At 43.9% G+C, this 27,864-nt stretch overlaps 2 protein-coding genes and 1 long non-coding RNA gene across 3 annotated transcripts in view; 2 read left to right on the top strand and 1 right to left on the bottom strand.

Moving 5' to 3' along the window:
• Positions 1-27,864, bottom strand: part of LOC307207675 (uncharacterized protein C8orf48) — a 391,608-nt gene that overhangs the window by 231,201 nt on the left and 132,543 nt on the right. The window lies entirely within an intron of this gene.
• The window catches only part of LOC307207741, a 281,967-nt gene that overhangs the window by 186,286 nt on the left and 67,817 nt on the right, over positions 1-27,864 (top strand). The gene's annotated exons all lie outside the window — the stretch shown is intronic.
• The window catches only part of MTMR8 (myotubularin related protein 8), a 44,720-nt gene continuing 34,324 nt past the window's right edge, over positions 17,469-27,864 (top strand). The window contains exons 1-3 of the mRNA XM_079961700.1: positions 17,469-17,733; positions 26,093-26,215; positions 27,259-27,421. Of these exons, the coding sequence (XP_079817826.1) occupies positions 17,710-17,733; positions 26,093-26,215; positions 27,259-27,421 (310 nt within the window). The 5' untranslated portion in view covers positions 17,469-17,709. The remainder of the gene's footprint in view (positions 17,734-26,092; positions 26,216-27,258; positions 27,422-27,864) is intronic.

Genomic DNA, 27,864 nt, shown 5'->3' with positions numbered 1-27,864 from the left:
ACAGATGGTACTATTGAGAGGCATACTGCCTCTTCTCCTAGGGGGTAAGATTGAGTCATTGATGGCCTTATCTTGCATGAATTTCTCCAATACTCTCCTACAGTTGTCCAATATGGCAGTGGTCCCCTTAGCTAGTGGCAGGAAGTTCCATCCTTCGGTGATGCAACAGTGTGTGCAGAAGTCCTTCCTCTTGTCAAGGGCATTGAAGGTGAAAATCTTGGTGAAAACTGGAGATGCCTATGGTTCTATGCAGAATAGATCCACTGAAGTTAATGAACAGGACTAACTTGTTTCAGTGTATCTATTCTGTATAGGGCTAGGTTTAATGCAACCTCTGGTGTTTGGGAGGTACCACTTTGGCAGCACAAGTTATATGAGGTGGCAGGAATAGATTGATAACATTCAGAATGATCCCATGGCCTTTGCAAGGGTGTAAGTTACTGATGTGAGTTGGGATTTGCATTGGCACAAGGACCATTGGATTGTCCTACTAGTTACTGTATAGTAGAGAACTACTAACTGCTATGGAGAAATCAACACTAATACAAGGATGTAAGCAAGCACCAAAGTACACTTTGTTTACAGTTGGGAGTTGTTGTTTTTTGGTGTGGAGTGTCTGACAGGGAACCTGTGCAGTAGGAAATTTGCTTTAAAAACAAGAACTGTACATTGAAGTTACATTGTGGACATGAGCTTGGCTTTGATTAACTTCTGTTTTGTCCATTTTTGTGTTTAGGGAAAAAATGTTATATTCTTGTCCCCAAATATTATTATTATTATTATTATTATTATTATTATTATTATTAATACCCAGCCCATCTGGCTGGGTTTCCCCAGCCACTCTGGGCAGCTTCCAACTGAATATTAAAAACAATGCAGCATTAGACATTAAATGCTAATGTGAGTTTCTAGTGCAGGGTGTTTTTTCTAACCTTTCAGTGGCCCTCCCTGCCCCCCCCCCGCCAGCCTCTCAACATTAAACTTCACAGTGGGGACTACAAGCATGTTGGTGTACACTTAAATGTATGTACACCAGCATGTTGTAGCTTGCATATTTGCTCAAAGTGCCTTAGAATGCAATCCTATTCAAAAGCAAGATCTATTTAACACAATGGGTCTTACTCCCAGGTAGATGGCGATAGGATTGCAGCCGTAATGTTTTGACCCTTCAAGCCACTCCATGAATAATTGGAAATAGAAATCACAGAGAAGCAAGTTTAGGAGAAACACCCTAACAATAAGAGCAGTTTGTCAGTGGCACAGACTACCTCCCCCCCCCCCACATACACATACCTCATTGCAGGTACAGTATTTAAGAAGAGTCCACCATCAGGGATGCTGTAGAATCTGCAAACCTGCATTGTAGAACCTTAATTCAATAATGGGTGCAACTAGATGGCCACAAGCCGCTAAGGCCCCTTTCAAATGATGATGCCAAATATAGTCAGATTAGGCTCCTTCACAGAGAATACGCAGGTGGAGCAGCTGGTTGCTGCTTTACTTTCCATTGCACACAATAGATATTGAATCCTGGTAGGGGAGGCAAGGGGGCAGCAGTAATCAAGCACACACACTTATCCTGTCCAGTACGTCACAGCACACCAGCCTGCTGTCTTTGCCTTTGAAGCACTGACAAACCTCCCAGATATAAAGATGGTTTAGCCTACTCCATGCATTTCCAGCCCACATGCAATTGAGGAATAGCGTCACCAAATGGTCATCAAAGTAGGAGAGATACAGGAGACAGCTACAACTTTAAGGCTGTAAACATACCACCTGCAGTAAAATCTCAACCATAAACCACACCATAGAAGCCATTATACACATTTTTATTCATGAGCCTGTTACAAAACAGAAGCATCTGATACAAATATATTTGATACTAGAAACAAGTGCAGTTGATACAATTAAACAAGTGATAGTGGTCATTACAGTTCAAAAGTTTAATATTGTAATACACACCTCCCATAGTAACTATGCAGATTTCCATATCTAGACTGGCATTTGCCCACCCTGAATGCTGCATTGACTGGTATGTGACAGTGAGGTTGTAAACATCTCCACACTGTTCCTAATCACAACAAACCTAAATACTGTTTGAGAGAACTAACATGGTTGGTGAAGAACACACTCTTAAAGATCATTTTGGGGGTTTATCCATTTTCTGCATCGCAAAAGCAACTTGAAGGTGACCTGCCACTGTACCCAGTAAACCATGTTGGAAACAGAGTTGTCCCTCTCCATACATCAGCGGTCAACATCAGAATCAGAATCGGATTCCAGGTATGATGCTGAAACATTCCCAGCAGCATCTCTTTGCAAGATAAGCCACATGACAGGCCCATTCTCTCCATTTACAGGACGACGTACACGATACTGTACATAAGCTAGGCGGGGATTTTGTGAGGGTGGATTCCCAAAAAACGCAGAGGCTCCAACATTAGATGGTGATTGACTTTCTTCATAAGAGGGAGGGGGGCCATCAACATAGGGAGGAGGGGGGCCTTCAAAATAGGGGGGAGGAGGGCCTGCAATATAAGGGGGAGGAATGTCAATGAGATGGTGTGGTGGAGGAGAGTCCAGCTGAATCTGCTCCAGGGGTTCATCGAATGTGTCCTCATCCCGGAGGTCTCTTCTGCGACGGTAGTATCTCATCCTGAAATGGCAGAAGGTGTTCCAAGCTAATATGACAGAGGCCAGCAGAGTGAAAAACGGGAAGGAACCTGGAAAACAGAAAAGTCATAGAATCAGAGTTGAAAGGACCCCAAGGGTCATCTAGTCCAACCCCTCCAATGCAGAAATCTTAGCTAAAGCATCCATGACAGAAGAAAAGGCTAGTCAACTATTGTTGCAGAAATCCCATTTCCCCCAGCTAGTCATTTTAGCTTATTGTGGATCTTAATTATTTTTGGATTCTTTTAAATAGCTGGTTTTACTGATGATTTTATTGTTTTACTCGTTTATGTAAGATGCGCTCCTAAATTTGCAAAGCCAGGGAATCTCCAGAGTCAGACAGGAGGAAATATGGGACAGCAGGGGCTCCGAGTGTATAAGACTGAATTAAAGAAGGTGAGAGCGAGGGGTTCACAATCCACATTAAGACGAGGTATAGACCGGCCCTTAGTGGATTATCTTTAAGAGAAAAGCTAATTTGTTCGGCGTGCAGAGTTTTCCCAGTGAGCAGATCGGGAGCGAAGAGCATTGTCCCGGCGCCCCGTGCCCCCCCCTTCCCTATTCCACTACACCACTAACCCAAGGGGAAGGAGAGCGAGAGAAGAGAAGGCTAGAGCCTTGATCTGAAGGGAAAAGCCAGGAGGCTGCAGAGGGTGGGGAATATAGCTATTCAATAGGACAGACTTATTTCCTACCTCCCCCCCCAAAAAAAAAAAGTCGCCCTCAAGTTGGTGGGCGAAGTAGGCTTACCTCGCCGTGCGGGACTTTCAAACGGAAGTTTTGTTATCCGTAGACCTGCGGCAGGCTTCTGTTGCTGTTTCTTTAAACCGGTCTTTCCCAACTCGTAACAGCGAGGCAAGATGTCATTCCCGCCGCGCTCCTTGGAGTCAACGGCTCCGAACCCGTATCTCCAGGCTGGGCACATTTCGACCTCGGGGCACAATTGGACTTCTATGGCCAAAAAAAGTAGGATCCAAGACACAGCCTTCGCCATGGTGCACACGGACTCGAGAGATCCCTTCAGAGCGCGACACCACCTTTCCAAAGTCGCTGCTCCTCTCCACGAACAAATTGCTTCCACTCTCTCCGTCTAACAATCCTGATTAACTAAACAGCCTCTTCGCCTCTTCCCTACATCAAACTGTCCTTGACGAGGCCTTAGTCGCTCTGCGTTTTAAAGAAACATGCACGAGCATCCCAGGGTCACATGAAAACCAAAGGAAACAAGGCAGAATTCCCTGGAAACTGCCTGTGAGAGTTCCACCAACTTATTGTGCTCTCATGAGAATGCATTTTGTTTTCTCATTGTGGGGGTAGGGGACGGCGTGAAAAAACTGCTGGGCATAGATAGCATAAGTTATAGTCTTCTCGCTTTGTTTTATAATGACAGTACTTCTAAAAAGAAATCCTGGGTAGGTGAGAAGTCTACGTGTTTCAAGCACAAACACAAATTTAAGTAGGTATGGACGTGTTTTCACCCTTAACATCGTTCTTTAGACTCCTTCGCTGCTAAGAAAGCTAGGAGCTCCTTGAGCCCAGGGCTTGCTCACACCCCCCCCCCCCGCCCACTTGATGGCTCTGGGCCAGACGGGGTGGGATGGGGGCCTGCAGGTGCAATTCATATCATCGGCACGATAACAGTGCGTTAATTATTCTGTGATCCTATACCTGCATTGCTGCATTGTTGCTATCTGCAAGAGTGCTCTCGTACCGTAGCGCAATGAAAGTGGGGGGGGGGGAGGAAAAAAAGACCCAGAACCAAAAAAAGAATCACAGATTTAAGTCGGTATAGGAGTAACCAGAACGTGTAGTAATGCAAAAGGTAACAGGATTTCAGCAATAATTTTCTGGACATGCGTCGGTTGAAAATGAGGCAGCATGTCCACCCCAAAGCTTCTGCAGGCGTAAACAGTACTGAAAGAGGGGCTGCTCCTACCTGCCCCACACACTTTCGTGAACGCACAGTAAAAATTATGTCTAGAGCGGTCCTCCATATAAGCAAGCAAGCAAATAACGCTGTATCCCGTTCTCATATTTCGCAGCTAAGACAAGGAATAAAGATAAATGTGCCGGGTGGGGCGGGGATTGACCTTCTTTTTTTACCTAGACTCCAAACATTTCCCAATAATGAATGTGTGCAGCATTTTCTTCTTCTTCATGGAATCATAGAATTGTAAAGTTGGAAGGGGCCATAAGGGTCATCTAGTTCAACCCCCTGCAACGTAGCAGTCTTTTGCCCAATGTGGGGCTCGAACCCACGACTCTGAGGTGAAGCATCTCATGCTCTCTGTTTAACTATAACAAGGATAACTTAACAACAACAACAACAAAAAAGTGGCACTGAGCACTGAAGCACAAATTTGGCTCTCAATTTCCCGGCTGCCAATGCAAATAGAGAAATATGCAATGTGGCATGATTTTCCATATCGAACTGCAAAAAGCGCACAATCTCACTTGATTTAACAAAATTCCTCCCGAAGTTACATTCAAACGGACTTCTTAGAAGTGTTCTGATTTTTTTACTTTTTTACTTTTAGTGCTAAGAAAAGCCTCTTTGCTGCAACACACGCGGTAAAACAGGGTTTCCCAAAGTTGGGGCTTCAGCTGTTTTTGGACAACAACTTCCATCATCCCTAGCTAGCAGGACCAGTGGCCGGGGATGATGGGAGTTGTAGTCCAAAAACAGCTGGCGACCCAAGTTTGGAAAACTTTACCTTAAAGGTTGGCATCAAAAATAGTAGGTTGATTTCTGTATTTCCCTTTTTAATATCTGGGTTTTGATGCATTGAGAAAACTCTGTGAAGGATTACTTTGGTCTGAGATTAACTAATCTAATTTTTCCTCTAATTCTTCTTAACACATCTCAATCTGACACAAACTAACCTGTGAATCCAAGAAAGGAAATTGTACAAAATCTTACTTCTAATATGGTTTTTCTTTTCTTTTTTAATCAGCATCTGGTATTTTGAGCGTTTTGAACAGGAATAAAACAGGGCAGCACTGAAAAAAACTTTGATTAAAGTTCAGCTGGACCCTGATTCTGAAAAGTGGCATTAAAAGTGTATTCCTGCATATGTCTACTCAGAAGTAAATCTCATTAAATAATCTCATGATGAAAGTGACTAATAAATTTTATTATTTATTAAATCAGCAAGAAAATACTATCTTAGAAGCAATGGGAGAGAAGGACAGGTTCTCACTGCCTAATGTAATCAGAGAGACTGGTTTCCTACTTCACACCTATGCAATGTGATGCACATGTGCAAGACAATGTGATGTGATCAGTTCCACAAGATCCTATCCTATGAAGAGCACTTTGTGCTACATGAACCTGCATAAATATTATGGTAAGGATGCCATATGTCCAGTTAAAAATCGCTGGAATATCCAGGAAAACCTGGACATGGCAGCCCATGTTGGTAGTGTAGATTTCGGGCTCAACAATTTGAAAGGGAGGGAGCTCAACAACTGGGGGGGGGGGGGGGCGGGAGAAAGCACAACAACCTTTGTGTCCAGATTTTCAGTTTTTGAAATATGGCAACCCAAATTATGGTCACTGATGAAGGCTTCTCTCCACATCCAGGGGCCAGTCCCACCATGCCAGCGGGTTGAAGCAACCAGGTCGTTATTACTGCCTGACTTCCCTTGAAATGTGAAATCACACTCCCATGTTGGGTAGCTCAGTTGGTTAGAACCTGGTGCTGATAATGCCAAGGTTGCAGGTAGGTTCGATCACCGTATGGGACAGCTGCATATTCCTGCATTGCAGGGGGTTGGACTAGATTATTCTCAGGGTCCCTTCTAACTCTACAAGTCTATGGATTCTATATGTTCTAGAACAACCTCCCACAACTTGGGGGGGTCCTCCAGATGTTTTGAGCAACTGGGAATCTGCTGTATCAGTGATTCCCCATGCAGGGTACTCTGACACATTCCCAGTGTTGGTTTGCCAAAACAAGTTATGCTCTCCTTTTTGCTTTTGCTATGTTTGGGCTCAGTGGTAGAGCATCTGCCTTGAATGCAGAAGGCCCCTGGTTCAGTCCCCAGCATCTCCAGATAGGGCAAGGAGAGACTCGCTGTCTGAAACCCAAGACAGACTCTGCCAGTCAGCGTAGACAATACTGATCTAGATGACCCAGTAGTTGGACTAGGTAAAAGGCAGCTACCCATCCTCTTATAATGGCTGCTGCTTTTCTGTTTCTCTAATCATGTCAATGTTTTCACGACCCTTATCAGAAACAGCAAATATGCGTACAATCAAGTCCAGCTGGGGATCTGGGAAGAGAGGAGTTCAGAGAGGGGAGTAAGTTCTGTGACCTTGCTGCTCAACTCAGTCTTTTTACATGGTTTGTGGTATTTTGAGTATTGTAATTTTGCTGTTCTTTTTATTGATAATAATTTAGTGCAATTGTTTAGAGTGAATTTCTGTACAATTATTGTTTGCTGATATTCTGAGAGTTAATTTTATTGTGTACTTTTGTAGTCTAATGAATTATTTAATATGGCTTTAAGTTGTTTAAGCCATATTTTTTATTTTGACTTATTTGCATTGGATCGCATTGTTAAAAAAATTGTCTTTGTTTTATATTTTGTTTTTTCTTCAGCTTGTAAAGCACCTTCTGTATAGGAATATAAAAAGGCGATATATAAATAAAAAGTGATGGTGATGATGATCTAGCTGTGAAAAGAGGGTTGGTCCTCTTGTACATGAGTAATGATGAAGAAATAGGAAGCTGAAAGGAGGAGGAAATGGAGGGATGTGGAAAGTTATCAACGACTAGTAGCTGTTATGACTGTGTTCGACTTCAGATCTGAGGCATTGTGCCTCTGAATTCCAGTGGTGAGAATGCTGTTGTGCTTGGGGCATGATTGTGGGCTTTCCATGGCAACCAATTGACCACTGTGAAGACAAGATGCTGGCCGAGGTGGGCCTTTGGCCTAGTCCAGCAGAGCTCATTTTTTTAAAGCAAGGGTATATGTGTTGGTCAATAATGCAATTACTCAAAATTTTTATGAGAATAAAAAAGATGCTACAAAATCTTGGCTCTTCTCTATTGGCCTGCTGAATCCCTGGCTCTCTTGAGGTTATCTGGATTTTCCTTCCAATCAATCTCTCTTCCCTTTCCCACAATTGTTGTTGTACAACTATTGTTGTACATAGTTCAGTCTGTATTCCTTTCCCCCAAGTGCCTTGAATTGGTGTTGGCTTCACTGCACAATCTTCTTGGGTATCCGAGATCTGCTTGTTTTCTAAGTGTGCCAGGAGGGTAATTGCAGTTTCTCATCACTGATCCAAACAGTGTAGTTACAATGACAGTGCCAGCCCTACTATTAGGCAAAGTGAGGTGACTGCCTTTGGCCGTGGCTGTTGAGGGAAGGTGGGATTGTGGCTGCCCAAACACTAGCCATTCCCATCCTCTTGAGCTGGCAGAGTATGGACTGCAGTGCTGCTGGGTTGAGCTGGCTGGACCTCTCACCTAGGGGCTTTCTTCTAATATTCCATAGATAGTATTCCATTGGGAAAGGACCCTAACTGAGCCACCAGGTAGAAAAACAGCTGATCCCAACCACACATTCCAGCAGGCATGATGACAAACCCATGTGCCACACAAGTTTGTGCCACTTTCAGGGCTCGAGTCAAGTGCAGGTCAACAAGGAAAACAAAAACAACAAATCACCTGAGGCCAGTGAAGTTAAATCTTTATTCAAGGAAACGAACCACAAAGCTCAGGCCTAGTGGTCTCAACAACCAGTGTGGTGAGCCAATGTCGTGTAGTGGTTAAGAGCGGTGGACTCGTAATCGGGTGAACTGGGTTCACTCCTCCACATGCAGCTGTTGGGTAACCTTGGGCTAGTCACACTTCTTTGAAGTCTCTCAGCCCCACTCACCTCACAGAGTGTTTCTTGTGGGGGAGGAAGGGAATGTTAGCCGCTTTGAGACTCCTTTGGGTAGTGATAAAGCAGGATATCAAATCCAAATCCAAACTCTTCCCAGAAGGTCCTGCCCCAATGAAGCAGTTGTGAGGACTGAAGGTCCCCACCTTCCCACCCCTCTCTAAGGTTCTTCCTTGCCAAGGTTTTTACCACACAGTACCAATCTGTGACTGCACACAACTAATCTCTGTTCTGCTCTTTTCATTTCTCTGTGCATTCTCAGAGACCAGCAGGGAGTGGGGTTGGTCGCAACAGGAGGGGGAGATTCCCTGAACTGCACTCTGCTCAGGCCTCTTCCTTCTTACCAGACCTTGTTACCTCTTCAGCTTTTGACAACTTCTCCTCCTAGTCTGCTCCTTCTTCTCCTCTGACCACATAATCGATCACAAGACGTGTCACAGTCACACCATTTGAATGGCAATAATAATAATAATAATAATAAATTATTTATACACCCTCAGCGGCTTCCAACAGAATATTAAAAACAATACAGCATCAGACATTAAAAACTTCTCTAAACAGGGCCGCCTTCAGTTGTCTTTTAAAAGTAAAATAGTTGCTTATTGCCTTGACATCTGCTGGGAGGGCGTTCCACAGGGCAGGCGCCACTACCAAGAAGGCCCTCTGCCTGGTTCCCTGTAACTTGGCTTCTCACAGCGAGGGAACTGCCAGAAGGCCCTTGGCGCTAGACCTCAGTGTCTGGGCTGGATGATGGGGGTGGAGACACTCCTTCGGGTATACAGGACCGAGGCCGTTTAGGGCTTTAAAAGTCAGCACCAACACTTTGAATTGTGCTTGGAAACGTACTGGGAGCCAATGTAGGTCTTTCAAGACTGGTGTTATACAGTCTCGGCGGCCACTCCCAGTCACCAGTCTAGCTGCCGCATTCTGGATTGATTGCAGTTTCTGAGTCACCTTCAAAGGTAGCCCCACATAGAGTGCATTGCAGTAGTCCAAGTGGGAGATAACTAGGGCATGCACCACTCTGGCAAGACAGTCTGTGGGCAGGTGGGGTCTCAGCCTGCGTACCAGATTGAGTTGGTAAGCAGCTGCCCTAGACACAGAATTAACCTGTGCCTCCATGGACAGCTGTGAGTCCAAAATGACTCCCAGGCTGCGCACCTGGTCCTTCAGGGGCACAGTTACCCCATTCAGGATCAGGGAATCCTCCATACCAGTCCACCCCCTGTCCCCCAAGAACAGTATTTCTGTCTTGTCAGGATTCAACCTCAATCCATTAGCCGCCATCCACCCTACAACAGCCTCCAGGCACTCACACAGGACCTTCACTGCCTTCACTGGTTCCGATTTAAAAGAGAGGTAGAGCTGGGTATCATCCGCATACTGATGAACACCCAACTCAAAACCCCTGATGGCAATGCCAATTCATGAAGGATATGAATATCTATGAATGTCTATTAGCCATGATGGTCTCTGAATACCTAGCACAATACTTTGCTGATAACATATTCCTTATGACATCCTATAAGGCAGTGGCATAGGCCAATGCATCTGTGATGCCAGTTTGTTGTCAGCTTCTCTAGCTCCACCACCAAACTGGCAGTAAGAGATATATCAGTGAGTTGAGAGGATTTTCATTTCTGACTCTAGCAGATGAAGGGCTGTGGCCCAGTTGGAATTAAGCACTTCCCTAATTTTTTGAATGTGTTCATTTGAACCTCAGTCCCTGCTTTTGCTAGCTTTAAGGCCTCTCTGTGCCTTGTTGTCAACTAGCCTGCCGGTAGAGGCTGAAGCATAGGAAGCTGTTTTATACTGAATCCATCTAGCTGGCAGCAGCTTTCCAGGATTTCAGACCAGGGAGCCCAACCTGGAGATGCTAGGGATTGAACTTGGGATCTTTGTATACAGAAGTGGACACATGCACATTAAGATATGGGTCTTTTCTAAATTAGTAGTTATGATGGCCTTTCCCATAATTTGCTCTTAGGTGATGGAGCTTCTGTGACCTCCAGTCAGAAGAATCAGGAGACATTGCCTGCATGCAGATTGAAAGGCGGGTGGTCTCAATAGGATTTAAGGACTTCCAAGCAGGAAAAACCCTGTTGATCGGGAAGACTTGGAACTAAGCCGTCACTTTGCCAAAGGAACAAGCCATGTTCCCACTACTCCTGTTTTAGGGAAACTCCTAGACTCAGTTCCCATGAGAGGTGATATAGGGGTGTACCAAACAGGGCCTCCTCCTGGGTGGCATCACAAATGTGGAATAGCTTCCCCAGGAAGGCCAGCTTGAGAATCTAGCTTGGTCACTTTCAGCACTGCATTAGAACTTTATGATGATTACCGTATAACTTCTGCAAACACCTCACTTTTCAGTTTTCTTATTAGCTGTTTTCTCCAGCTTTAGATTTCAGCACCTTGTTAACAGCATTGAGCTTTGTGCCTGTGACCTGTGGCTAGGATTTCTTCTTCTGCAGTTCTTCTTCAGATCAAAAGTTGGAAAATATAGTGGAATAAATTACCCATTAGTGATTATTCACTTTGCTCTAATTGCAAACAAACTAAAGAAAACTGCATGGGATAGGCAGCTCAAGATTCATCTATCAGCTTTCTCAGCTTTGCTGGAAGCAGATTGAGCATCAGGGGATTTTTGTTGTTCATTCCTTTCAATTCACAACATCCAGCTACAGCAAGAACAACACACTTGTTTAAGCATTGCCTTATCTCCTTTGTAGCTTTCAGGCTCTGCTAGCAAGGCCTTAATTAAAGGGGAAAGTTCTAAATTTGTGAAGCTTGGGTCTCAGCAACCTAGGAGGCTAAATGTAATGGCAAAAAATAAATATTCTGCTTTAACTGACTTACAGCATAATCATTTCAGATTTCAGGGAATTGGGAAGAGCCCTGCTTCTCACTTTAAATGTCTAGTCTTAGTCTCATTTTAAATGTCTACTCTTAGATATGTTTAAGCTAAAGTTATAAATGAAACATACTTTTACTGCGTTTATTGTAGCAGAGCTGTGTTCTTCAGAATAACCCAAGGAATGTTGTCAGAAAAGGTCACCCCACCTTTGTGGGTGTAAAGGAGATTTGCTTTTTTGGCAAACATGCAGATAAATTATGGTTTAAAGCTGCTTGTCTGCTTCACTCTTCCACCTGTTTGGCACTGTAGTTTCTTTAGTTCAAGGTCCTCTAGAAATAGAACAAACACTATAACTATCGTTTGCCAGTTCAGGCATGGCTCTAAATCACAGGGGTATGCATACCCCTAAACATTTTGTGAAACTACGTTTGGCCTCATTGAGGGGCAGTATTCCAATATGAGTAAGAAAATGAGAGTACCCCTAAGCATTTTTTTTTTTTTAGAAAAAAAACACTTTATATGTGCCATATGCATAGAATTAGGGCCCACTGCAGCTGAGAGCTCCCAAAGTTATTAGCATACGTTGCTAAGAGGACATCACTGAAATGTGACTACAATGAATTGTCATAGATGAATTCCAGTTTGTAAGTTGCATCATTTCCACTCTTCGTTTCTCACACTACCCAATTATAGTCAGCAGAGGCTAGTCCATTAGGGCAGGTGCCACCAACCTGGTACCAAGTCTTATTTGGCACCCCTGAGCTTTTTTTTTTTTTTTTTAATGGTAGGGAAGCACCGCTCGCCTACTGTGGGATGTAAACACAGGAGCAGTCAATGACAACATTCCTAGAGTATACATGTTAGAACATGGGGAGGGATGTCTGTCTAGCAAGCAGGTAAACTTCCTGGGGACGGACTTCCTCTGCATGTGACCAGAGGTGGGTGTGGCCTCACCTGTGCAGGTAAATGATAAAAGCACAGGGCAGGCAGCCATATCTCTCTCTCTCACATCTTCATCTTCTGAAGGAGCAACATGCCCTCTCAGCCAAGAGAGGACAGTACTATCTTCCTATAAGATAGATTCTAAGTGTATGTAACCTTTTTAAAGCTGTCTGCCTTCTGGGATCATATTGTGAACAGAACGTGAGTAAACTCTTTTATACTTTTATGAAGACTGTGTCGTGCCTTGTATTTTAAGAGGGAACAAAGGGGGAAATTACCAGAGTAATTATTATAGAGGTTCTAGCGAACCTGTGCACACGTTACCGTTGCAAACTTAAAGGGGAATGTCTATAAACTCTGCTGATATTTTGGGACCTTGTTAGCACAAATTGGATTAGGATATAATCTCACAATATTTCCTCTCCTGCATCCCTGAACATTCCCACACCTACTTCTCCCGGACGCTGTCTCCGGCCGAACGGAATTACAGCCAGCTCGACAAGGAGGCACTGGCACTTGTGGCTGGAGTAAAGAGGTTCCACAAATACCTCTATGGGAGAACCTTTGACCTCATCACTGACCACAAGCCGCTCCTGGGCCTCCTCGCCAGTGATTGACCAACTCCACCGGTCCTCTCGCTATGCATGCTGTGATGGACTGTCTTTCTGGTAGCTTACAGCTACCAGCTCATACATCGCCCTGGAAAATCTATGGGTCACGCCAACACTCTCAGTCGTTGCCCTCTTCCAGCGCTTGTGGAAGACCTGGCTCCTGCTTCATTCATTTAATTTAGGATCTTCCAGCAGCCCCAGTATTGGCTGCCAATGTAGCCTCTGCATCTGCCCAGGACTGCATCATCAAACGTGTACTCAACTGAGTGTGGAGGGGGTGGCCAAAAGGGCCTTTTGCAGCAGAGTTCCAGCCATTTGCAACCAGACAGAACAAGCTCTCAGCTCATTGCGGCTGCCTACTGTGGGGAGACCAAGTTGTGGTTCCTCAAAGACTCTGCCAACGCATCCTTGAGGCTCTGCACATCGGCCACCCGGGGATTGTCAAAATGAAGGCGTTGGCTCGGTGTTATGTTTGGTGGCCTAACATGGATGATGCATCACTTCATGGGTTGCCTCCTGTCAAGAATGCCAAGAGTCGAGACCTGCACCGCCAGCAGCTAAGGGCAACATCTGGGAGATGCCCAAGGCACCCTGGACGAGGGTGCACATCGATCTTGCCGGCCCCTTTCACGGCCGGATCTTTATGGTAGTGGTGGATGCCTATTTCAAATGGCTGGAGGTCGCCCTGATGCCCTCCACCACTACCAAAGCCGTCCTCCGGGTGCTGCGGAACCTGTTTGCAACTCATGGGTATCCTGATGTCCTCGTCTCAGACAATGGACCTCAGTTCACGTCGGGCACCTTTGAAAGGTACCTCTTGGGGCTAGGCATCTGCCATGCCCTAACAGCACCATTTCACCCAGCCAGCAACGGGCAGGCAGAAATAATGGTGCATTCAGCAAAAGAGGCACTGGCGCGCCTGGAACAGAGGGAATGGCACGAGCAGGTCACTGAATACTTGCTCATGCAGCACATCACCCCTCATGTAGCCACAGGGCGGAGCCTGGCCGAACTGCTAATGGGCGGCCACTTCCCGTCTCCACTCGACTGGCTGCACCCAGACTTTGATGTGGCCGAGCCCATGAGCTGTACTAACGTGCCACAGTCCTTTATTCTGGGGAATCAGGTTTTTGCCTGGAACTTTGTGGACAACATTCCTTGGGTGCCAGCCATGGTAGTGGGAGTCACAGGGCCCCGTTCGTACCAGGTGGCACTCAAGAACGGACACTTGTGGCGCTGGCACATAGACCAGCTAAGGCACAGGGTTGGGGATTTGGACACTACTGCTGTGCTCCCAACTGTGGCCCCAGCTCCGGAGCGGTCGCTAATGGAAGGCGAGGCTCCACCTACATCTTCCTCACAAACTGAGGGCATGGAGCCAAGCCAAGCCATTTCAGTGGGTCTGCCTGGCTCTCCAGAGACTCGGACCACCGCCGTGCCTGACCATCCGAGTCCGCCCGTGGTTCCTTCGACAGCAGCGGAGCCAGGGAACTTGGGTTCGATGCCACATTTGGTCGCACCACAGTCGCAGCCAGAATTGGGCAGCTACCTGGACTCTGGTACTGGCCCTTGGAGGGTTTCCAAGCACCCAGCTTATTTAAAGACATGTAAAGCTGTATGATGAATAGGCTCAATTAATATACTTATGTGCCTTACTGAAACCAATAAGGGTATTGCTGTATGTAATGGAACTACTATGACTGTAACTACAGTGGTACCTCAGGTTACATACGCTTCAGGTTACAGACTCTGCTAACCCAGAAATAGTGCTTCAGGTTAAGAACTTTGCTTCAGGATGAGAACAGAAATCGGGCTCCAGCGGCGCGGCAGCAGCAGGAGGCCCCATTAGCTAAAGTGGTGCTTCAGGTTAAGAACAGTTTCGGGTTAAGTACGGACCTCCGGAACGAATTAAGTACTTAACCTGAGGTACCACTGTAATGCCTTATCTCGGTGGGGAGGGGTGTTATGTATTGAAGTTCTCACCCTGGCCACCAGGGGTACTGTGTATATACAGTCATAAGGTAAAGGTAAAGGTAAAGGTACCCCTGCCCGTACGGGCCAGTCTTGACAGACTCTGGGGTTGTGCGCCCATCTCACTCAAGAAGCCAGGGGCCAGCGCTGTCCGGAGACACTTCCGGGTCACGTGGCCAGCGTGACAAAGCTGCATCTGGCGAGCCAGAGCCGCACACGGAAACGCCGTTTACCTTCCCGCTGGTAAGCCGTCCCTATTTATCTATTTGCACCCGGAGGTGCTTTCGAACTGCTAGGTTGGCAGGCGCTGGGACCGAGCAGCGGGAGCGCACCCCGCCGCAGGGATTCGAACCGCCGACCTTTCGATCGGCAAGTCCTAGGCGCTGAGGCTTTAACCCACAGCGCCACCTGCGTCCCTATATACAGTCATAAAGGTAAAGGTAAAGGTACCCCTGCCCGAACGGGCCAGTCTTGACAGACTCTGGGGTTGTGCGCCCATCTCACTTAAGAGGCCAGGGGCCAGCGCTGTCCGGAGACACTTCCGGGTCACGTGGCCAGCGTGACATCGCTGCTCTGGCCAGAGCCAGAGCCAGAGCCGCACACGGAAACGCCGTTTACCTTCCCGCTGGTAAGCGGTCCCTATTTATCTACTTGCACCCGGAGGTGCTTTCGAACTGCTAGGTTGGCAGGCGCTGGGACCGAGCAGCGGGAGCGCACCCCGCCGCAGGGATTCGAACCGCCGACCTTTCAATCGGCAAGCCCTAGGCGCTGAGGCTTTAACCCACAGCGCCACCTGCGTCCCTATATACAGTCATACCTCGCATTAAATATGCTTCACGTTGAGCGTTTTCAGGTTATGCTCCGCGGCGACCTGGAAGTAATGGAATGCGTTACTTCTGGGTTTCGCCGCTCGCACATGTGCAGACACTCAAAATGACGTCAGATGCAGATGCGCAGTCGTGGGTTGCATTCTACTCAGGATGTGAACGGGGCTCCTGAATGGATCCCGTTCGCACCCAGAGGTACTACTGTAGTTTTCATTCAGGTCCACGTCAGTTAATTTAGGTGGGAAACCCTGGGGGGTTGTTACAATGTTGACAGCCGGCTGCCTATAAAAGCAGGCTGGCTGAGCTGTTCAGTTCAGTTCAGTTCCAGCTGACTATAAAGAACTACTTGGAGAAATCTCTGTGTCGTCTGCTTTGTCAACCCAGTACTTAATAAAATACATACATATTTGCTTCTTATCTCACAGGAGAGGAGGGGACATGACATCACACAGAGCCTTCTCTAACAATCCTGTTTCTATGGACTGCCTATCAGCAATGCAGCTCTATGGTCTTAATCACATGTTAACTAGCAAGAATACACATCGTTAGCTTTGACTGCATGTCTTCCACAGTTATCACAGTGGCCAACCAGATGCTTTTATGGAACACCTGCAAGCAGAACCCAAGCACAAAGCAGAACTCTCCCTTCCTGCAGCTTCCAGCTAGGTAAAGGGACCCCTGCCTGTACAGGCCAGTCTTGCCAGACTCTAGGGTTGTGCGCTCATCTCACTCTATAGGCCAGGAGCCAGCGCTGTCCGCAGACACTTCCGGGTCACGTGGCCAGCGTGACAAGCTGCATCTGGCGAGCCAGCGCAGCACACGGAACGTTTACCTTCCCGCTGGTAAGCGGTACCTATTTATCTACTTGCACTTTAACGTGCTTTCGAACTGCTAGGTTGGCAGGCGCTGGGACCGAACGACGGGAGCGCACCCCGCCGCGGGGATTCGAACCGCCGACCATGCGATCGGCAAGTCCTAGGCACTGAGGTTTTACCCACAGCACCACCCGCGTCCCATTCCAGCTTCCAGCTACTGGTATTCAAAAGGATTGCTGCTGGCAACTGTGGTAATAGAGCACAGTCATCGCTGCTAGCAGCCATGGATAGCCCTCTCATCCATGAACTTGTCCAATCCACTTTAAAACAATCTAGGTTGAGGGCTGTCTCTGTTCCTGTGGCAGAGAGTTCCATAGCTTAACCATGCACTGCATGGAGAAGTATTGTCTTGTATCCATCCTGAATCCTCCAACCTTGCTCTTTCCCTGCTTATCCAATGCAGGGACATATGCATGTAGTTTTTGAATTTGAACTCGGTGCAGTCTGTATCTGAGTAAATATACTTAGGCTTGTACCATCATCCTGCAATCCTGTGCAATGTGACTTGCTCGCTCCATGTATAGGGCCAGGGCTCTCTGATTGACGGATACCTGTTTACACTTATTTTCAAGACTGCTCCGTATTTTGGGAAAAATTGGGAATATAAATAGGCAACGCAGCAAAGGCTACAATTTTCCCCATAGCCAGTTGTGTACTATTATCATTTGTTGTTGTTGTTGTTGATGATGATGGTGATGATGATGATGATGATGATAGCACTAACGTGTTTCTCTCCCTGGATCTCTTTCCCCGGCCTCTACTCCCAAGCGGCGTGTTTCGAACTCAAGCCTTGGCGGAGGTCCTCTCCTCCGCCTGTTGCGTGGTGAACGGTGCCCTTACGCAAGATGGCGCTTGCGGTTTCAGGCCACGGAGCAGGCCTCCGTCGGGCTCGGAATCTCGCGAGGTTCGGTGAAGAGACGGTGCTGAGGTTCTGAGGAAGAGGCCGGGTTTTTTTTGTTTTCCTTTTTTGCGGCGCGGGCGGGGAAGGTTCGGTCGAGGGTTCCGCCGCGAGGTAACCGGGGAGAGGTGCCCAGGTTTGGGGTGGGCCTCCCTCAGCCATGGAGCACATCACGACGCCCAAGGTAAGGGGTGATGTGTGTGTGATAGAGAAATGTGGCAGGTGCTGGCCATTCCTCCTCATGAGGCTTTTTCAGCCACCCCCCATCCCCCAAATTTTCAGCTAGTCCTTCCCATCCCCACATAACGAAGGAGGAGATGGTGAGGAAGGCCTGTTGTGGATATTTCCTTCTTCTCCCCCCAATCCCTCCCCCCTTTTTGGTAAACCATATGCAGTGTAAAGTAAGGGGTCCCTGAGCACGTGCAGAGTGCATTTCATGTTCGCCTTTCTGCTGTCTTATGCCCTAATCTCCTATTTGCTTGGCCAGGACGGGAGGGTGCGTGCTACAACCCTTTAAAAAATCTCACTATAGTAAAAATAAATAAACATACATACCAATGAGTAGAATATGCAAAATGAAACATTATTAAAATACATAACTTTAAAATAGAAATCATTCAGTAATGATAATATTCCGTACTGATGTAGTGGGGTTATTTTATTGTGCATCTTAATTACAAATGCTTACATTAAATGTTTGTGTGACTGGTTTTTGTGCTTTTTATATCGTTTAGAAGCCTGTTTCAGCATTAAGTGATATAGTAGTAGTAATAGTAATGATGATGATACCCATTTAAAGCCTGCCAGGAATCCTTGTTTTCCTTTTTAAACCAGACAGCACTAGTATTACTGTATGCTAGCCTTGAGGCTGCTGCTGAATTGCTAAACTGTGGAGTTAGGTCTTGATAACACCACCTGGCCTTCCTGTACACAGGAATTGTTAGTCTTAAGGATGTTTTCCTCCTCCCACAACAAAACCTAATCAGACCCTCATTCTCATCCAGCCTTGCTCCAGACTCCTAGATCTTAGTCTCAGCAGCTGGTTGGGGTGTTGAAGGGGGGCAGTGGTTAGAAGCATAGTTATATGCAGTGTAATGTAATCTCAGAGTTTTTGAGCTTGTAATAGAGTGCATTCCCATAATCTTTCAGATGTTACATTATTGCTGGTGAACTGGAATTGATTAGCATTGACATAATCGAATATGCTTTCAACAAGTCTTGGAAATGGCTCAGCTCATCACTGAAAATAATAATATTTCTATAAACGTTTGTGTGCTTATTGTTCTCCCTTAATGCATACTGAAACCCTGAGCCTGCTTCCCAAGGTGCTCCTCAACCTTTGCCACTTATCCACATAAGGTGGGCTTCTTGAGATCTTGGTCCTAGAATCTGGTCTTGAAAGCAGGGATAATTGGTGCCAGACTGTGCAGGCATCTCACAGGGATTCTGAGCATGTGCAGAATATGTTCCCCACTTTTAGCACCTTAAATGGTAGATTGGAATTCATTAGCAAAATTCAGATTGGTAAAATGTACTAATCTATTCATTTAGCTTGTTGACATGATACTCTGCAAACATTTGAGCTTGTGTAAAAATGTCGTAGTCTTGCGTATCATTGCCTTTTTGGACTCACTACACATTTTTTCCTGTGCTTTTTCCTGTAGTTTTTCTGTATTTAAATCAGCCATGTAAATAAGACTATGTAAATATATAAGCATGCTAAGTGGCCAGTAACCTCTGCTCCCATGCTTACTGTAGGTCATAGCTTCACTATGGAATAGTGAGTCATGGGTCTTTTGACAAACTCACTCCTGAGTACCCCCTTGGGTGCTATGGAGTCAGTTTTACTCCTTAGTATACTGAAGAACGGTGGTTGATGAAATGGAATGGTCAAGGGCTGGAGCACAAGTGGTGTAAGTCTTGATTGGGAGCTGACTGAGCACATGCTCATAATTTGACCTTCCACACAGTAGTGAGGGCCATGAAGGGATCCTACTCCGTTGCCTCCATTGCATCCTCAGGGAGCCATCCAGCAAACCTTTTCCGTGTCCAGAGATTGGTTATTCCTGACGAGGCAAGGGTTGATCTTTGGAGTACAGTGGTACCTCGGGTTAAGAACTTAATTCATTCTGGATGTCTGTTCTTAACCCGAAACTGTTCTTAACCTGAAGCACCACTTTACCTAATGCGGCCTCCCACCGCCGCTGCACTGGTGCCAAGCGATTTCTGTTCTCATCCTGAAGCAAAGTTCTTAACCCGAGGTACTATTTCTGGCTTAGCCGAGTCTGTAACCTGAAGCATCTGTAACCCGAGGTACCACTGTACACAGTCGCCAGCTGTAACCAGATGGCTAAACAATTTGAGGATAAAGTTGCTTGGCTCCACAGCAATTTAGATGCTACTAAATTGAGAACTATAATAAATTAAAAGCAACATCCATAATTGTACTTACTGCTCCAAAACTTTTTCTTTCGAAGTCTTTGGTTGAATATTGAAGAATGTGAAGAAAATATTTTGTTTAGTGGGTTTTGCACTTGCTGGAGCATTCTCTGAATTCAGGAATGAACATTATCTAGCAAGCGCATGAAAGCATTTACAGTGGTACCTCTGGTTACATACGCTTCAGGTTACAGTCTCCGCTAACCCAGAAATAGTACCTTGGGTTAAGAACTTTGCTTCAGGATGAGAACAGAAATCACGCAGCAGTGGCGCGGTGGGCCCCATTAGCTAAAGTGGTGCTTTAGGTTAAGAACAGTTCCAGAACGAATTAAGTACGTAACCAGAGGTACCACTGTACTGTATAGTTTAGGCATTCTTCACTGAGAAATGATAAGCAACATCACTGAGAAATGATAAGCAAACACCAGCTCCAACTAGCATGGACAATGATAAGAGATTATGGGACTTGTAGTCTAGAAGCATCTGGATGGCCACAAGTTGGCCACCCCCATTTTAAAATATTTATGACTTTAGAAAGTTGGTGTCTCTTTAACTAAAGCATCATACTCTTACCTAAGATGAAGAAATCTACGTGCAATATTTTTCTTTAACCTAATAGTGGTTTATCTGAATGGAATAGATAAGAAAAGCAAACGCCGCATGAAAGGGTCCCAATGAGTCATTCATATATCAGGATCAGGAAACTCTTGGCTTAGCCATCTTGCTGCTGCTGTGTCCTTTTAACTTGTTACATCCACACTCCAACTTCCTGTTTTGCTGGCTGTTGCTTTCAGAAGGCATGGGGGGACATGACAAGCTCTTTTCTTAGCCTGCACCATGCTAGCATGGCAGAGAAAAAGCTAGAGATTTAGTTCTCCATAGCATTTTTTATTCAACAGTTTCTATCCTAACTTTCTGTCCTAACATTGAGCTGTGCAAATGCATATTAAAATAGAAAGCATGCAAGTTCTAATGTTTTTGACAACGCTAACATTGTTGGAAAATTCTGAAGTGTACTTGTTTAATTCATTTACGTAGCTTTATAACCTGACCCATCTCAAAAATCTGAGGCAAGTAACAAAAGCAGGCTTCCAGCTGTGATTTGCTTAACCTTGAGCCCCAAAAGCTCAACAGGTAGGCATTTCTCTCTTTAGGCTAGGTTCACTACTAATGAAATATTCACTTTGCAGATGAGAAAACAGGAGGGATCACTGGCTCGGTTGCTATCACTACTGTGGCATCTTCTTAAAATATGATATATGCCACAAGTTGGTTGTTTTGAGTATGAATCCAGAGTCAGCTGTGCTGCAATCCTCTCCATTTCCTCTTCGATTATTTTCGTATTATCTGTATACCAAGGAGTCCTCTAGCAGCAGGAACTTGTGCTTGGAAGCTCTTTTGCCAGTGATCCAAAAATCCATTCTTTGATGCACAGGCTAGCAAGGCCATTGGCGGAAGAGCTATCAAAGCTAGTAGGAGTGTTTCCTACAGAGCTCTGGCTCATGATTCTTTTGGATAGAGTTCTTACAAACACATTGAGGTGCTGAAAAGGAGTTGAGAGCTAACACTATTTGCACTTAGAAAATCTTCCTTGCTTGTTTGCCTAAAAGTCATTATTTTCCTCATCACGGGTGATCAGGTGAATGGTTGTTGCAACTGGTTCCCCACCTGGAATATGAGTATCTATGCTGAATGATAATAATAATGCTGTTTCCATATGCTCAATAATTAATTACCTGGTGTTCAGACCAAAGCATTCTCATTTAATGTTGAATGCTTGAAAGTAAATAAGCTTGGTGATAAAACTCCACATTCGGAATATGAATCCTCCCCCCTTGATTTGCATTTTCTATAAAGATGTTATTGGAATTGAGTAACTCCATAAAAATTTTCTAAGCAAAGAATTTATTTTCTGAACATATTTTCCAGATACTGTATATGAACTGGGATCCTGTCAGAATATAAATTAATCTGGGAATAATGTTCATTTTGAGAGCATTCACTTTTCCCCAAATAGTGAGGTTTAATGACTCTCATCTATCAATATCTGAATAAACCTCTCCCTATGTTTTATTTATATTGCATGTTACTAATTGAGATATATTTTGGCATAAACATACCTAAAGATTTGATAAGATTTGGTACAAATACAAAATTGATTTGGGCAAGCAAATTTTCACCTATAGGCATCAATTCCGATTTGGACCAGTTAATAGAGTATCTTGATATTTTACTAAAGGCATCTATCATTTGCATCAACAGAGGAATAGTAGTATGAGGTTTAGAAATAAACAAAAGAATTAAATACTAGAAGCTAACAATTGGTGTTAATTTTCTGAAGTGGGCAACTTTGGAATATACCATACATAGCATCTTTGGTTGGGTGGATAGTATTAGGATCAAAATACATTAGAACTCTGGTATCTCTTGAAACGATTATGTCTGAGAGCTGTGGAATGCAGTGTCTTAAAAAATAGGATTTGACCCCTTTAAAAATTGGGGAAAGATGGTGATGTGGAAAAAATTGATGGAAGTGGGCATATTGACTTTGGATCAACTGATAGATGATGAATTTTAACATACACTGTGTTACAAGATAAACAGTAGCTATTGCATGCAACCCAATGGCAGAATTTACGGCTACAACATTTGTTAACTATGCTACTTTGTTTGGACCAGTAGCATTTTCAGCTTCTGGGACACCTGAGATACTAGAAGAACTGGTTAAATATTTTAAAATTAAAAAAACCCACAATTACTTTTTATAGTTATTTGTTATCAATAAATCAATTTGATATGCAGATGTTAAGAAATAAATGGAATAAAGAACTGGAGGTACTTATATGGCCTAGACAATGGGAGAGCTTTTTTAACTCTTATACCAAGGGTGTTAGTGGGCCTTAAATTATGACATAAAACAAAAAATAATATTTAGAATTTGTTGTATTCCACAATGTTTATATAGAAAAGGATTTTTTTGGAGATTTAATAAGGATAATGTTTCTTTAAAATGCGTTTTTACAATGTCCAGTGCTTTCTAAGTTTTGGGAGAAGCAGTGGATTATATAACAATGACTGTGTGAAAAATGCTAAAATTTTCAGAGGATAATACTCTTTTGAACTACATATCTACTATTTGGAATTTGACAACTGGACAACATAAATGGATTCTCCATGCCCTTACTATGGCTAAAAGTCTGATATTGCTGCCCTGGAAAGATAAATGTACAGCTCCAAGGGTGCCAGCTTGAATAAAATATTGTTGGGTGGGGGGAGGTAAGCCCTGCCTTGCATAATTGATCACAAGATGATGCACACACAGATAATTTGAATGGCAATGTTGGGCCAAAATTCTTGCAAAAATCTTTGATGCAATCAATGCCACGGGCCAGATACCTAGATCATGGAAGGAGTCCATCATAATTCCTATATATAAAAAAGGACCACCAGAGGACCCAGGAAACTATCGTAATATTAGTTTATTATCAATCATCGGAAAAATCTATACTCGCTTCCTGCTAACCAGACTAACCCAATGGGCCGAAGATTCCAATCTGATAGGCCATGAACAGGCCGGGTTTAGACCAAATCACGCTTCTATTGACCATGCAATAATTCTATATCATTTGGCGCGGAAGTATTCTTCCCCCACTCATGGTCTTCTATGTGCCGCTTTTATAGACCCGAAGGCGGCTTTTGACAGTATCTCTAGAGAGCTGTTATGGGAAAAATTGGCAAGGTGGGGCATAGATAAAAGGCTGTTGTGGCTTATGATTAAATTACATGAAGGGACGGCCGCTAGGGTGAGGTTAACACCTGAGGGCGATCTCACAAACTCTGTACCAATAAATAAGGGGGTACGACAAGGGTGCATCCTTGCCCCCTATCTCTTTAACCTCTATATTAGTGACATGATAACTCCCCTAGCTGAGGCCCAAACCACCATTCATGCACCCAGGCTTGCAGACTATCGCTGCCCCTTATTATTGTACGCTGACGATGCAGTGATCCTCTCATATTCTCGAATCGGTTTGAGGAGGGCCCTTAAGATTTTTGCGTTATATTGCCAAACAAATTTACTTACTATTAACCATTCCAAATCTAAAGTCCTAATTTTTTCCAGGAGTCGTAAACTGTATAGGTGGGAACTCGAGGGGAAGCCAATTGAACAAGTCTACAAATTTCAATATCTAGGAATTTACTTCCAGTATAATATGGGATGGAAAGCGCATATCACATATTTACAAAATAAGGTTAAAGCCCTTATCTACGCTCTATTATGCTTCTTCTTTACTGAGGGGGCTATGCATGTTCCATCCGCCCTAAAAGTTTATAGTGCAAAAGTGGTTGCAACTATGGCCTATGCGGTCCACTTATGGGGCGCTTTTGTAAACCTCATGCCTCTGGTGACATTGCAAAATCTTTTTCTAAGACGCCTTTTGAAACTACCCTCCTGTGTAAGCAACTCTGCCATTCGCTTAGAACTTATGACCCCCTCCTTAGAGATTCTGATGTGGAGACATGCCTTTAATTATTGGCTGTCCCTTTGGCATAAATTGCCAAATTACCATCTTATTCAGTGCCTTTGGAGAGATGAATTCACCAACCCATGGGCAACAAAAATCCATTCCAAACTGTTGTCTTATGGAATCTCTCCTTCCGATATACTTAATTTAGATCTAATTACAGCTAAAAAGGTCATCAAACAAAGATTGGAGGAGGTTGATTTGCAACAAAATCTTACTACAGGTGGAGGTACATGTTCCCCGATAAATCAGGGCATTACATCTATGTCCCAGATACCTCGATATCTGTCTACTTATCGGCTGCGTCGCATAGATTCGCATTTGTTAGAGCCAGATTTAATGTGTTCCCCTCAAATGTGCTGAGCAATAGATTTTCTAACGGTAAAACCTCTGTTTTATGCGCATGTGACAACAAATCAATAGAATCCCTTTATCATATCTTGTTTAATTGCCCCTTATACATTGTTCCCCGATCAAGGATTCTGAGTTCAATCATTCTGGAAATTGTTGCTAAACCACCTGAATTACATCTAGCTTATCTACTCCAGGATATTGACTCTTATAGAACATTACAGGTTGCCAGATTCCTGATTTCAGTTCTTTCATATAAAAGACTTCATGGAATGCTGCATGACTATTAAAAATCTAGTAAACTCTATGCACCAGCTTTATCTTCAAGGCCTTAATACGGTACATCTAGAGATTGTAAGTAATGTGAAGGAGATTATGCGCTGAAATATTTTAGTTGATATTTTAGATTGTAAAATGCTATTTTATTTATTGAATTGTTTTACCTTGTGGGCTTATAGCCGAATAAAGTATTATCTATCTATCTATCTATCTATCTATCTATCTATCTATGAATGGCAATGCCTATCAACTTTGGGGGGTGACCCCCCAATATTTTTTCAAGGGGGGGGGGAAGGGATCTCAGCCCCTAAGAGTTGGCTCCTATGTACATTTATTAAATGGTTTGAAGACCTGACTACACCTGCCACCTATGAGAAGATTGCTTATAGACATAGACTTTGCATAAACAATTACAGTGGTACCTCGGGTTAAGTACTTAATTCATTCCGGAGGTCTGTTCTTAACCTGAAACTGTTCTTAACCTGAAGCACCACTTTAGCTAATGGGGCCTCCTGCTGCCGCCGCTCCGCTGGAGCACGATTTCTGTTCTCATCCTGAAGCAAAGTTCTTAACCTGAAGCACTATTTCTGGGTTAGCGGAGTCTGTAACCTGAAGCGTATGTAACCTGAGGTACCACTGTATAATGAAATTTGGAACTCCATTATACAAAATACAGTAGGTTAAAAATTGTAATTGTTAACAGTTATAATGATATACTATATCTCTTTTCTCTCTCTTTTCCTCCACTTTTCTTTAAAACCACTTTTTATATGTTGTATTTAATTTAAAAATGAAATAAAACATTAAATCTCACAAGTGTGCACCCTATCTGGGCAGCGCAGATGTCTTTTACGTTCTGCAACTTATCTGGTGTACTGCAGATATTTTAGAAATGTTCTAAACTAATGCCCACCCCCTGGCACTCTTCCTTTTATTATTACCCTACAGGTAGAAAATGTCAAGTTACTAGATCGTTACACCAACAGAAAGCCAGCAAATGGAACACTGTACCTGACTGCAACACATTTAATCTACGTAGATGCTTCGGCTGAAGTTCGAAAGGAAACATGGGTAATGTCAGAGTGCAGTGTAACTCTCTTGCTGAGCACTGGGAGACAGGTTGGGGGTGTCTTGTGACCTAAAGGGCTGTATTGATGTCCATGTGTCTATTTAACAAGCCTAATTTGTTCAGAGCTTTTAATGTACTATGATGTGTTCAGGATTTGTCTTGTGATCATTTCATGAGCATATTGATAAAAGCAGCCCTAGTGGTCAAGCACCATCAGCAGTCTCTTCAACGTGTATTGGAAGCCAGAAGCGATCTGTGAAGGCAATAGCACAGCTTGTTGTTCAGCAACTAGTATTCAGGAGCATACTTCCTCTGATACTGTTTCTATAGTGTTGTTGGTGATGTTTTTAACATGATATTAAGCCCATAGCAATTGTTAGAGATAAACATCAATTGGCTGAGGACTAAGTTTGCATCTATAAAATTTAAGCAACATTTGCTCAACTTTGCATTACCAAAATGGTATCTCCATACTGCAACAAGTACACCCCCACCTACCCCAATTAATAGTTTCCTTTTCATATTTTTTCTCGCACTATGTTAATCTTATTTCATGAAAAGGAAAATCTTAAAGCAGGCTAGCAAATAAGTCATACAACATTTTTTGTCTGCAATTCCCCCATCTGGCCCACAGTTTTCCTGCCCACACATCCCTATCTTAGTCATTTGTGCCTTCAAAGTAAAAGAGAATCTACTCCTATAAAGCACCCCTGCCTGGAGACACTTGCCCCAGGAAAGTAGCTGTTTATGAGCCTGATTCAAAGTATCTGTACCAGCTGAGATTTAATTCATGCTTATGAAATTAAGCATCTTAGTAAACAATAGTGTTCCTGTGGTGTATGATAGCATAACTGAGAGATTTAACTTTCTAGAAGTAAAATTACATATTTCATGACAAGATGTAGTTCTCAGTCATAAATACTGAGTTTTTCTAAAATGTAAATAGTCTCTAGTTTCAGTTAGAATTCACTCAGAATGGCTTTTTAAGCTGCAGTCAGTATTGACCCTGTAAGCTTTCTTCCTCTTTTTTTTTTTTTTTTTACAGATTCTCCACCACCATATTGCTACTGTGGAGAAACTGCCTCTGACCGCATCTGGCTGTCCACTGCTTATTCACTGCAAGAATTTCCGTGTTGCTCACTTTATTATTGGTCATGAGCGGGACTGTCATGAAGTCTACACTTCCCTGCTGAAACTTTCTCAACCAGGTACTTGGAAAGTGCAGTTTGCTTCCATATGAAGGAAGGAACTTAGCTTAGTGATACAATACTTGCATTGCATGACAGAGATTTCAGGTTCAATCTCTGGCATCTCCAGGTATGCAAAAAATGACACCTGTCTATCTGGATTTCCACTGCCAGCCAAGGCAGACAGTACTGAGTGGATAAACCAATGGTCTGATTCCTATATTTCATACCCTGGCAATGCAAGTGCTTGTTGATGATGAGCTTTGGTTATTGAACTTTGAGCTCTTGTTAAACCAGACAGGAAGAAAGGAAAGCATCAATAGCTCCAGCTGTTTCCATCGCTGTTAAAAGAGTGGAAATACTTTGCATTTTCTCCTCTCAGGATGTTGGTAATAATTAAAACATTAATTTTGTTTTGGTGTTTGTATAGATTAAAATTGTCTTTAAAGTTAAAAAAAAATCTT

The sequence above is a fragment of the Podarcis cretensis genome (assembly GCF_951804945.1).
Source record: "Podarcis cretensis genome assembly, chromosome: Z".
Taxonomy (NCBI): domain Eukaryota; kingdom Metazoa; phylum Chordata; class Lepidosauria; order Squamata; family Lacertidae; genus Podarcis; species Podarcis cretensis.
The sequence above is the reverse complement of the archived record's forward strand: the minus strand, read 5'-3'. Positions and strand labels throughout refer to the sequence as shown.